A 13,355-nucleotide genomic window follows, 5' to 3' on the forward strand; every position below is an offset into this window, starting at 1 on the left:
ATTCCACATGCTTGCCTGTCGACACCTGATGGCAGAGATGTATGGATTCTGATTTTAGGCTTGCTGAAGCCTGATTTACAGCTCCAAATTCAAAATCAGGGTTAAAACACCTAGTCAAAAAAATTGGTTTTTAAACTGACTGATCCCTTTCATTAATGCCATGTATCTATTATAAAAAAAAATCAAGGACACTTTCTAAAAAACATTATCAGAATATGATAGAACAGGACCTGGTTTCATACAGTTTCCACCTAATATGTGTGTATGAGCAAAATGCAAGCCAAATTAAAACCTGGAAGTCAGAACACCAACAGATCATCAATGCTGAATTCGGTGGCACTGGATACAATGTGCAGTCTGGTTCAATAATCACGGGAAGATGCTGGGGATAAGTAGCAAAGGCAGACCACAGGAAAGAAGGTATGGCTGGCACTTTACTGTATACACAGACATATATCTGAAGCAGATGCTTGATGTAACCGTGCCAGGTGTCATGCACATACCTGAACCCACCTCAAATCTTGATTTGTTACGGACATGAGTAGGTATCAGTAAATCAACAGTTTCTTCCACTGGTATTGACTTAAGAACTGTTTGAAAATCAGACTTTCCATTTCCATCAGCAGCAGATTGAGATCAAATCGATTTCAATTGGGACTCTGTCAGTCAGTACCAGTTAGGATTGCAGGCTAGCAGAACTCTCAGGCCAGACTGCTAGTGAAAGTTATTTAACTAGCGTCCAATTTCGAAGGACGCAAGTCTTAAATCTCTGACTGGAGAAAAAAACGAAATACGTTGGCTGAACATGAAGGCTGGTGAAATAATTTATTAATAGAAACTGTAAAAATGTGGTGTACAGTTGACTTCTGTAATGCTCAGTTGCAGATGGTATTGTAGACTACACATAAAACCACTGGCAGCCCCAGTTTGATATTGGAACGAGATGAGATTGAGTTTCTACAGACTGTTGCTGATGGAAATGAGGCTTTAGACTGACGGTACCAAACTGTTTCAGAATAATGTCTACACAGTTGTTCTAAACCCTTCCAAGTATTATGATGATTTGATATCTAGAAAGACTAAAGCTATCACTGTAACAGAAATATCCATAGATTTTATTTTCTTCTGTTAACTTTTCTCGGGCTGTGTAATTATTTCAAAATTGTATGCAATTTCAATTATAATTGAAAAATGTAAATGAAAAATTAGCAAACGGCGCAAGCGAAAAAATATGCAGAGTCGATACTGGCAGACAATTTTTTTCTGTTTTATATTTTTAAAAACAAAATAACAGATTAAATAAAATATACAGTAGACATACGCAATCATTGTGCACTTTTTAAATACTTCTTCTGATACGTTCTGCACAGCTGTCAACAGAAAAAACGTAAACACAAGAATAAAAAAGGATGGGGGGGTGGAAGGAAATGGGGTGGAGTCCGGGATATTGAAAGAAAGAAAGAAAGGGAGAGAAAGAGAGGGACAAAGCAGGTAAGGTGGTAAATTCTTCCATTGAAATCACTGAATATTTTTTAAATCTAAATCACTTACTGTATATAAATATGTATATAACCTCCCAAAAAAAAAAATTTAAAAAGTTTAAAAAAAAAACAACAAGTAACAAACAAAGCAGTACAGGAAGCCACAGCAGTAGTAAGGCAAACAAAAGCCAACGGAGGCAGCCAAAAAAAAAAAAAAAAAGAATCAGGAATTAACGGTAGGAAGGTAGGAGAGAAAGATAGGGTTGTGCATGACGAACAGGGAAGGATCAGTTAAGTCAGGAGAGGGAGAGAGAGAAAGAGAGAGAGGAGAGAGAGAGAGAGTGTGAGAGAGGAGGGAAACGGTAGTGAGAGAGACTGTCCAGTGTGTTTGTGCACGTGCGTGTGAATTTCTTCTTCAGCACACCACACGTGTCTTTTTGTGTGCTCTTCTGACAAAGGCGCCCCCCCCCCCCCCCCGCCCCCCCTTACTGCGAGCTAGCTCGCTCCAGGATGCGCAGGTCATAGTTCTTTTTGGTTGCCCGCAGCTTGAAGCGGCTAGTGGAGTTGTTGAGTTTGAAGGAGGCGCTCTGTGCGGCCATCGTGCTTGGGAAAACGGCCACTACAGTGTAGAGGTTGGCGGGGTCGTTGCCCCCCTTGCCCGGGGGACCCCCGCCTCCTCCCCCACCACAGTCCCCCCGACCCTGCATGTCCTTCAGCCACTGGATCTTGGCTCCAGACATGGCCAGCTGGTTGAAGAGTTTCTCAGCCTCTGTACGAGTGATTCCGTCAGGGAGATCCGTCACTTCCAGGATCCGGCTGACCACTGCACACGAGAGAGGGGAACACGTTAGGATACCCCTGGAGGAGCTACAGATAGGGGGTTCTGTTTGGTATGAGTGCGAGCGGCAAGCACATACTGCGTTTAGATGTTTTCATGCGTTTGGCTGTACGAAAGCTTGCGATTTGTGAATGATCGATTTGAAAATGCGTCTGCATCCTCATAATGGGGGGGGAGGGGGGTGGGTGGGACACACACACACAGCTGAAGATTACAACAGAGCATTCTCTCAATCAAAACACAGAACATATCGACCCACTGGCTTATAGAGCTACGAGCACAATCAACTGCAAATGCATATTAGTGTGAATTGCTGTGTTAGGCAAACATTATAAATCAGATTTTGCTTTTAACTGTTAGGAGTTTTATTTATTCATTTCTATTTTGTAGACATGCAAAGACAATAGTGGAAAAACATGTTAAATTTCATCAAACCTTTAAATAAAACATTACAATTTTAAAGCTTCACTAAATAAATAAATAAATACATTTACAGATAAATATCAGCTTTAAAAAAAAAAAGAAAAACATTCTTAGCTGTTTGTCACCTGAACCTCAAACAAAAGCCTATTATAGATAAAGTAGCACCTTTTCAGGACAGTAGAGTTGTGCTTAATAAAAGTAAATATTTAAGCATTTTTATGCAAACAGTAGTTTAGTGTTTTCACACTGCTGGCTCTTCATTTCCAGTGTTTTTCTGTATTCATTGAGGTGCAATGGGTACTTGCCTACATCTGTGGTTCCCAGATCTGTTGATGCAGATTTCAGTGTTGGACGCTTCCCTCGACCATGCTTCATTCCAGTTTGTCCCTTTAAAAAAAACAAAACAGATATAATAGGCAGTCCCCTACTGAAGCTGAACATCATGTATTTGAAGCTTTGCACTTGGCACAAAATGGTAATTAAAACTTGAACCTGGTTCCAGGAGACCCAGTTTGAGGCAACATTGCTGTATCGAACCCTAAGACCCTGGTGTGCCATGCAGTTGCCGAAAACTCAGTCTCCTGTTCCAAGCCACAAAGTGGCTTCATGTTCCCTCAGATTTAGAGGATATGTTTTGTATAAGGTGCAGAGGGAAAAACCCTCAAGTGCGGCGGTTCTCTCTTTACCTGGTGTGCGGCGTATGAAGACTGGCTGTGGATCAGTGGAGGTGGACAGAGGCTGTATTGCAAAGGCTGACCCAACAAGGAGTAACGGCTGTGATCACCTTGATAAGAAAAAAACAAAAATGTCTCAGAAGCAGTACATTACACTCATTACAGCTGTCCGTGCAAAAATAACCCGCCCGTCACAGCATGAATAGCATTGCGTAACAAATGACCCTAAATGAAGCACACCCGAGTTACCTTGTGCGGGCCCCACAGGTCTGGGAAACTGTGCGATTAAAGGCAGGTGACCCAGGCCAGGACACACTGTGTTGACGTTGTTTGAGGGCAAGGGGGTGGGAGACTGGGTGGGAGAGGCTAGGGGGCTCATCTGGTTATTGGCCTGCGAGAAATGAAGAAACAGCCTGTTACGCAAAGCATACAGCATAGCAGTGAGCATCCCCCTTCCTGCCCTGAACTGCACCTTTTACAGAGATACAGAAGGCAGTTTACCTGGGGCCCGTTGTCAGGCTTGTAGAGCTCGCCTGGTTTCTGCCCCCTCTGATCCATGCTGTAGTATTTGCACTGGTTCCACTGGACCATGGGTGGGTTCTGGGGGGGCTGGGGGCCGTTGGGAACGCTCAGCTGCATCACTACCACTCCGGGGCCTGGAGGGGCCACACCTGGAAACATTGAGAGCACCGGCTGGGTTAGGAGGAGAGTGCACACACACACACAGGAACAGAGAACACTGTCTGACCTCGACTCGCCTCCGGTTGCCCCTCCTGCTCTCTCCATTACTGAGGTCTCCAGCCTACAGTTGAAATCAACTACTGCTACATGCCCTTTGGACCTCTGGCCGACTAATCTTGTCCGTCTCTGTGCTTCTGATCTTGCTCCTTCCATAATTCACACTCTCAGTTCCTGCTGCCCTCAAGCTTGCCCGAGTTACGCCGGTACTCAAAAAACCCTCCCTTGATCCAGCTGACTTATCTAATTTCCGTCCTACCTCCAATCTCCCTTTTCTCTCCAAAACTCTCAAAAGGGCTGAAGCCAGTCAGCTGATGAAATAGCTCACGGATATACAATCTTCTTCAATCTCTGCAGTCTGGCTTCCAGCCGCATCACAGTACTGAAACTACTCTGCTCCGGATTGTAAATGATCTCCTGCTTAATGCTGATGCTGGTGCTCCCTCTGTGCTTGTCCTCCTTGACCTAACAGCTGCTTTTGACACCATAGATCACGGCATTCTTCTTGACTGCCTTCAGAAGTATGCTGGGATCTCTGGAACCTCTCTTCTGGATGTCCTCTTACCTATCTGGACGCATTCAGTTTGTTTTCTATGCTGGATGCAGTGGTGTCACAAACCCAGTCACTTGTGGTGTCCCTCAAGGGTCTGTTCTTGGGCCTCTTCTCTTCAACATCTATATGCTTCCTTTGGGTCACCTCATCCGCCAACACAGCCTCATGTTTCACTTCTATGCCGACAACACTCTGCTTAAAACTCGATCCTGGATGTCCCTCTGCCATGGTCAGGCTCTCGGCTTGCATTCAAGACATTGAGGCCTGGATGTCTGACAGTTTTCTTCAGCTCAACACTAGCAAATCTGAATTCCTTCCAGTAGGATCTAAAACTCAAATTAAGAATCTCAATATGGCTGCCCAGAACCTTGGAAACTGTCTGCTGCTGCCTTCCCCCACTGTACGAAGCCTTGGTGTACTTCAGGACAGCAACCTCTCCTTTGATGCCCACATCTCCTCTGTGATCAAATCATCTCCAAAGTCCATCCCTACCTTTCCCTCTCGGATGCGGAGATACTCTGTCATGCATTTATCTCCTCTTGACTCGAGTACTGACACTTTCTCTATGGTGGTCTTCCGGCACGTGCCATCAACTGACTGCAGCTAGTTCACAATGCCCTACAATGCTCACCTACAATGCCCTTCATCACACAAGTCCTGAGTATCTCTTCAACCTGCTGATCCGCTATGTTCCTGCCTGCAAGCTGAGGTCCTCCGACTCTGGCCTGCTTGTTATCCCCAAGCAAAAGTGCACCACACTTGGAGAGCGCTCATTCAGCTTCATGGCTCCGACTCTCTCCCAGCTTTGGTGTGTGACGCTCCCACCATCCCTCGCTTTAAATCAACTCTCAAGACCCACTTGTTCTCGCTTGCTTTCCATGCTCTTTAAGCTTGATATCTGTTATTAGCTGTTGTGTCTTTGCTACTTCTAATCTTTCACTATCTTTTCTCATGATTCTATATGACATACGCATCCACAATATTTTTGAATTTTCACATCCTAGCCATGTATTTAATGTATTATGCATTGTTTTTTACTGCATCTTGTAAAGCACTTTGTGATGATAGTCCACTATGAAAGGCGCTATATAAAATAAAGATTGATTGATTGATTGATCTACAGCACACTTCACATATAACAGATCCTTACTGTGCCGTCAACCACTTGGTTTCCTTTTTTTCTCCTCATAAAAATGTTTGGTTTATTGTTCTGGAGCATTTCGCTGTATAACATTCAAGATTAATCTATTACATCCTTGGAACAGGATCCTTGAATGCAAGTAGAATACAGAATTTGTATTGGTTTTAAAATGTATCGGTACCCTTTTTCATTCGACTTTGCATTTCTCATTTCAGAAGTTTTCTGAACTTTGCATTGTGGGATTGCTAGAGTTTTCCACACAGGTGCCATCGGGATCTCTTCTTAGTTCAACTTTACCGAATAAAAAACTAAACTAAATAACTCACAGTACATCCGAGTAATACAAGCACAAACAATTACGGTAAACCAGGACTAGCTGAAAACCCAGTTGAATTGCAAAGCTCCAATGCAATTAGAGCCTTTCTTTGTATCCTAGACTTATGCAGGGATGCTAATTACAGCTCCGGGCAAGCTGAGCTTCATCAGCTGTACAGACAGGTACAAGAGGCCTTCTGTGCCCATTACAGTGCAGAATGACATGCAAAGAAATGAATAAGTTATGCCACGGTCCAAATTGATTAAAGAAAATAAATCAAGGACTCATTTTAATAAAGTTGCTGAGCAATTGAGAAGTGTTTAAAAAGGACGGGGGTGGGGGGGCTTGATTAAAATCTGTGTGCAATCTATTTATATACAGCAATGGGCTTTCTGAAATGCTGTACTGTGCAAGGTAAATCAGACTGCTAGATGACTGCATTTTTATAGATTAGCCACAAGATGGCACAAAAGGGCTTTTTTTTGTGAATGTTTAGTGTATTTATTCTGCTGCAGACATGAATCGGTAAAAACCACTTTTTTGAAATGTATAAATTTAAGCTCTTACATTTTAAAAGTAGTTTCTAAAATCGATCATCGGCACTCTCCTATCGGTTAAAAAAGATGATATTAAAATGCCTGAATCTGAGATTGCATGCCAAAGGCTGAAACCTTCTTGACGTGGTTAGTTCACTTTGCTGCACATTTTAATTGGAATTAAGCTACATGTGAACCAGTTTCGAACTGGAATTGCTGGGGGTTCATTTCGATTCAAGCGATTCCTCAATGATTCCTCCTAACCAGACTGCGTTTGGCATTTATTCAGATTCGAAACAATCAATCGCAAAAAAAAGGACAGATCCGTTATGTGTGTAAAGGTAGCAAGTGCGCTGCTCTGACCTGAATATTGCTGCTGGATCTGAGGAGGGTTGCAGGGGGAGGGAGACTGGGGCATCTGGTACTGCTCGGACACTTGGGGCTGCAGGAACCCTAGAGAGGGGCTGTGGGAGGGAGAAGAATGGGGAACAATTTTATATATAAACACTACAGCAAAAACCAAGCATCCCTAGTAGCATAATCCAATGGGACACTGGATCTAATGGCTCGTAAACATGAAGCAATATGAAATCCAGTGGTTATGAATATGTTCATTTCTACAGAACACTTTCAGGGAGCTTTATTGAGACAATCATTGAATATTACAGCTTGTAAAAGAGACTTATCAGAAAGCGAGTGGTTTATATCAGTAATATAGTGAAAGGTTACCTAAATGTAACCCTGGACACAACCTGTAATGGAACCTGATTTAGAGAACAGGACTGTGTACCAACTGTAAAAGACCCTATATGTGAAAGCATGTGGTCTGTATGGCGGATATGGGTTCAGAATAGCTCCGGTGCTATATCTGAATTCCAAGCATGTTTACAGGCACTGGGGAATTGAAGCCTTGTTTGAGAATTATGCATCTCTGCAAATCCTAGCTATGCAAGTGTGAGTCACACTCACGTTGCTGCTAACAATACAAGCCGAAAATAAATCTACTAATCAAATTTTGAGAAAAAAAAAAAAACACCCACCAACACTTATACAACCGATCACATGGTAGGAGTCAGTTTTCTGGCTAAAGCAACGTTGGCAGCACCACCTGTTGGAACCGCGATGCAACAAAAGGCTGTACATCGGCATTAATCAGTGAGACACAACCTGTGCTGAAAAACACATTGATTCATAGCGAAAAAAAAAATTATAATTCACTCTGCAGCTTGCAACAAGACACAACGAGTCACAGAAATGTTCGGCACGGACCATCCCCTCTGACAGTGAAGACAAAACTGTGTTATTACTTAATGAAAAAAAGCTTACAATAAAAGCGATCTGTCTTTTTCTTTCTAACTGCAATGGCACGGATTACACTCCATGCTCTGCTACACAAGGCTGGGACGGCTTATTCTTGCCACTAGACCTGCCGATGTATTTCCCTGCTAGACTGTAACTCAAAAAAAATGTGGGGAGTGGGGTAGGGGTGCAATCAGCAACCAACTTCCGAACTGAATTTCAGAGAGGTAACAAATCATCAAGAAACTGATGCACTGAGAGCAAACAAAAAAAACGCACACACCTGGACGCGTGCATGTGTGTATTATTATACATAGTAGTGCAACACATGCCTTGATTCTGCCACGAGGCTCCAAATAGGGCACCAGGGCAATTAAATCGATTAATGAAAGTTTAACTGAGGCTTGCAAAATAAAAAAAAAAAGCCATGACGATCAAGAACTGAGTAATTGTCTCTAGAGCAGGGTTGGGTTCAATTCCTGTTTTAATTCCCTTTTTAAAATCAAAGGATATTATTAGAGACATCATTGTTATGATTGTCCAGCTGCTTTCATTTGAAGCCAATTTAACTGACTGACTTCAGTTGAAGTAATTTGTTGCCAATGTGAGAAGCTCATCTTAACAGAATACTGTTCATTGCAAATTTGTTATCAATGGTGTATTGGAATCGATTAAGGGAACAGGGAATTGATTTAAAAAAGAAATTGGAATTGAAAAAAAGGAATTGATCCCCAGCCCCACTCTAGAGTGGAGAGATCCATTACAATCCATCCATCCATTATCTGTAACCGCTTAATCCTATAGAGGGTCACGGTGAGCCAGTCCATCGCAGGAGATCCATTACCGTCCCATAAAACTGAATATGGATTAGATAAAATATTTCCCATACTTTACTATATAGGAAATGCCTGTATTTAATCTAATTAAAATGATCCCTACAGTACCGTACTTTAAGATCGTGACGGTTATTGCTGCCTGGGCATCAGATTCCAGCCAGGCAAGATTAACGGCTTGAATCAGTTTAATTTGATGGTTTTGGATGTTACAATGCAGGAGGTGCACGACTCAAATTACGGAGAGCGTTTTATAGGATGAAAATATATACAGCGGTTTCCTGCTATTCAGAATATAAATTTCACACACGTTTGATATCAATCTTCAATAGAAATGCAATACAAAAAAAAATAAAAATAAAACCACACATATACATATATATATATATATATATATATATATATATATATATATATATATGGGTGAATTTCATATAAGCAAGAGCATCCATACAAAACGATCCTCTGAAACTAACAATTTAAATCTCAGCAGTGACAAGGCTGCTGGAATATTTGAATGACTCACTGCAGTGATTGCTTCCCCGCTTCGGTGTTTTATAGTGTTCAAACTCTCATCACACTCGCACCCTCTTCCATTCAACTGTATATCCTGCAGGCAAAATGCTGATCCACTAAAGACAACACAACGCACAGGGTGTCAGGAGCCAGGGATCACTGCTTCAAATGGAGGTTTCCTACCTCCCCGCTGAGTGCTAGAGAATGGATACCTAACTCGGGAACGGAAGATTACAAGACCTAACTTACATCACGACAGCAGGCTTGCATAATGCACTCACTCTGTGTCTTTCATTCGTAACGCATTCAGCAAAAATCACTTGGATTACTTCTTGTAATAGTCTGGTTTAAACAGGTCTTATAATAAGGCAATTCGATTCAGCGTTTCATCGTGATGGTTTTTACTATTTCTTATGCACAATGTTATAACAGTGAAAGTTGCAGGTAGTTATGAATGTGTGTGTGTGTGTGTGTGTGTGTGTGTGTGTGTGCGCTTAACATTACTTTCCTTTAACTCTTTAAGGTATAAGGGGCATATCTGTCCCACAAATAAAAATGCTGTTTGCAATGAGGTGCACGAAACAGGGTTTTAATTTACTGACAGGTTGGATCTGGTTATCCGAATGGTCAGTTTCCTTGTGATATATGAGTCACTCTCAAATGTATTTTAAAGAAAAAAACAGTTTTAACTGCTCAATTCCTCGTGTACCTTTAATAGAAATCATTTACTTTACTCTTACTTAAAAGGGAACTTTTCCCATTTCTCTTAATACTTTACCGGTAAAGGTAATTCATCTACAAAACCTCTTGCGTTCACCTCTTCACGTTATACAGAATCATGACGATTCATAGTGATGTGGTACTGGAAATGGACGATTCGTGACACTTCCTTCACCCCCGAAGCTAATGGGCGGTAGTGCTGGGGGGGTCTCCCTGCTCCTACCTTGTGCTGTTCTGCTGTGCTGGTGGGATCACGCTATAATAGACTGGCATGGCCCCTCCTGGCAGCCCACCCTGCACAGACTGGTTCGCCGGCACCATCACTGGCTGTTGGTATGTCTGTTGCACCACCTGCTGAGAATCGTTACCCATGGGTACCTGCTGGAAGCAAAGAATCCTCCGTCAGAGAGAGGCGTCATCTTTGGGTCACTCCACAGTATGTGGAGGCTCTCTGTATCCCTGTTACAATCGTCTGTGACCACTCAAGAGATGTGCTTGTTATTAACAGGAGGAGAGTGGTGCTGGCACAGCTGTAGGTTACCTCCTTTAGCTAGCGTATCTCGTCTACAACCATAAAGCACTGGCAATCGTACACATTTTATAGGCACTGGCACCCTACCAATCAAATGCTCTTTTCTATTGCACCCCCATCATATACAGCTATGGCCAAAAGTTTAGAATCACTTATAATTTTAGGATTGAGACAATTTAAAACAAACAAAAAAAATAATAACATTATGAACACTTAGATTTTATTTAACATCATGTAATCAAAAGAAAATACAAAATGATATTGTAAAAAAAAAAAGTCTACTGGAAGCCATAATAGTAGGATTTCATGTTAGATTTAGAAATGTCAATCTGTGTCAGTTTTTCGTTAAGTACGTGGAAAACGAATTCAATATCTTAGTATTATTCAGTAGGTTTCATTAGGCTTTATGATGCAAAATTACTTCATTCTACAGGGTAATGCAAAACCTTCGGCCACAGCTGTACAGCTTCATTGTATAGGAAGCACACTATACACAGGTGCTGAAGTGTAAAAAGCTATATGTACTGAATGCATCAAAAGTGAGTCCCACATATTTAGTGCAATATCCACTTATCTGGCTTGTAAGGTTGGAGGATAATTTTATCACATGCCGTATTCCTTCGAATTTAAGACGCAGCCCAATGGGCAGTAACGTTTTGGTTCGTCTTTTCTCTGCAGTCAGTTACGTTGCTGTTTGTGTACTCTGGTAGTCACATTTTTGGTTGGCGATTTTAATACATGCATCACTACTGTACCTCAAATTTAAGACGAAGGCTACTTGAGAGGCAAAAAATGATACAAAAAGTGTGTCTTAAATTCAGCGGAATACGGTACTTGATAGCTGAATTTCATTACCCTAAATCATGTTTTAACCTCAATTTTCTCCTCACTCAAACATCTTTTTTTTGTTTATGGTCTGCTTTTTGCATACTGGGGAGGCTGAAGTCATTTGTATGGTGAATTACAGAGGTACAGAGATATATAACAAAGGGTTAATTCAGCCAGCAACCTGATAGGAAGGAAGTGTAGGATACTGGACCATCATGCCCTGCATCTGGTTGCCCATGTTGCCCCGCTGGTTGTTCATGAGGCCAGGATTCTGCGGCTGTTGAACTCCCATCATACCCTGGTAGGCTTGTTGCTGGTTTGGCATCATCGGTTGGAGACCTGTTGAAATGTAAATCAGAAAGCGACTGCTTTAGGAAATGATGAAAACTGAAAACTACATCAGCTAGCCTATTGGTACGTTCAGCACTATAGGGTGGCATAAAAATGGACCAAATGTCCGTCCAATACAGATGTTATTTAAGGAAATTTAATTAAAACAGCTAAAACTACCTTTAGAAATGTGTAGTTTCTAATGCAGTACAATAAGTAAACTCAATGTTTAGTGTAAAATAAAATGCCACTTGATTAAGGGACACTGCAGTTAAGAGTACGCAGAAATGCCCTCACCTGACTGCTGTGCTGGATGGGGCATCTGTTGGGGTCTCTGGGAGGTGTAGGAGACCTGGTGGGAGAGGGGCCGGTACTGCTGACTGGAGCCTGGATACTGCCCAGGAGGGTAGTAGGACACCTGGATCTAGAGACACGGACAGCAAGGGGGTACATCAGGGAGGTTATACGGGGGGAGGCGGGCGACTGCACAGATTATAATAAAGAAATATTAAAAAGGAAGTGGATTATTAAGTTATATCTAAGGATTTAAATGCTCTCTTTCAAATAACGGCGCTATAGATTCCTGATACCTAATCACATCATGTGCTTTGGTCACATGGTCTGATTGATGTTTGATCACAAAGCAGGAAGTGACAGCAACATTCCATCGATTGTCACAATTGAATAAATCGGTTCTCTAATGTACGATTTATTTTTTTACACATTAGTCCTGCACCCAGTCCAGGGTTTCAGAACTCTCCTTGTTCACGTATATTAATGAAATGACCAGGTGTCAAGATTAAAATTAGCCCACTGCTAAATTTGATCATACTTAAAGCATGAATACATCGCCGGATTCTGTAGGTTTACTAATCGGGAGATTTAAACAATCTACGTAATTGAAGAGTTCAGAAACCAAGAACGGGGTGCAGGACTGCAGTGAGTTTATAACCCGGACGTGGTGGTTACCTGCTGGGGGGGAGGTGGTTGCATGTAGCCCTGTGGTGGTGGGGGCTGCAGGACAGGCTGCGAGGGGGGAGGCGGGGGTGGAGGAGGGTGGGGATGTGTGGAGCCAGGCTGGTACCCCGAGCCCGGGATGGGCTGTCCCGTGGAGGCCATGATGTAGCCAGGCTGTGGCGGGTGCTGGGACAAGACAGTGGGAGTCTGGTACAGGGCAGGAGGGGGCTCTGCTTCACTGGAGCCCTGCCGGCTCAGGCTCATCTGCCTAAACTGTGGGCCCATGTCATCGGCCTGCAAGACAGAATGGACATTTTCAGAGTGTGTAGCATCATTGTAGTACCCAATATCAGTAAGAGAAACTAATACTGGTACGCTAAAGACCTAGACAATAGCACAGTATGATACATTACTATATGCTGGTTTACAAACAAATGAATAGGTTTGGATCAAGTTTTAAATATTATTTATTTTTAAAAAGATTAAAAAAAGTAAACAAAAATAAAAATCCTAAAACAGCAAAGTATTTTAATAAATGTTTAAGCCAACTATTTTATATGGATTTAGCATCCATTTTAATCATTTACAGTATTTTAATGTAAAGCACTGTAATGGAATACTTTGTGATAATCAATGTACA

At 42.1% G+C, this 13,355-nt stretch overlaps 1 protein-coding gene across 16 annotated transcripts in view; it reads right to left on the reverse strand.

Annotated features, from left to right (window-relative positions):
* Positions 1-1,246: 1,246 nt before the first annotated feature.
* The window catches only part of LOC117401087 (R3H domain-containing protein 2), a 52,390-nt gene continuing 40,281 nt past the window's right edge, over positions 1,247-13,355 (reverse strand). For 8 of the 16 annotated variants that reach the window (XM_059011402.1, XM_059011403.1, XM_059011401.1 and 5 more), the window contains 10 exons: positions 12,728-13,009; positions 12,056-12,182; positions 11,610-11,767; positions 10,292-10,446; positions 7,064-7,164; positions 3,918-4,087; positions 3,666-3,807; positions 3,429-3,526; positions 3,048-3,129; positions 1,247-2,304 (listed from right to left, as the gene is read on the reverse strand). In XM_059011402.1, the coding sequence (XP_058867385.1) occupies positions 1,967-2,304; positions 3,048-3,129; positions 3,429-3,526; positions 3,666-3,807; positions 3,918-4,087; positions 7,064-7,164; positions 10,292-10,446; positions 11,610-11,767; positions 12,056-12,182; positions 12,728-13,009 (1,653 nt within the window). In that variant the 3' untranslated portion in view covers positions 1,247-1,966. Of the gene's footprint in view, positions 2,305-3,047; positions 3,130-3,428; positions 3,527-3,665; positions 3,808-3,917; positions 4,088-7,063; positions 7,165-10,291; positions 10,450-11,609; positions 11,768-12,055; positions 12,183-12,727; positions 13,010-13,355 lie in introns of all 16 variants that reach the window. The other 8 variants (XM_059011400.1, XM_059011395.1, XM_059011393.1 and 5 more) reach the window with 1 other exon arrangement.

The sequence above is a fragment of the Acipenser ruthenus genome, chromosome 42 (genome assembly GCF_902713425.1).
Source record: "Acipenser ruthenus chromosome 42, fAciRut3.2 maternal haplotype, whole genome shotgun sequence".
NCBI classification, from domain to species: Eukaryota; Metazoa; Chordata; class Actinopteri; order Acipenseriformes; family Acipenseridae; genus Acipenser; species Acipenser ruthenus.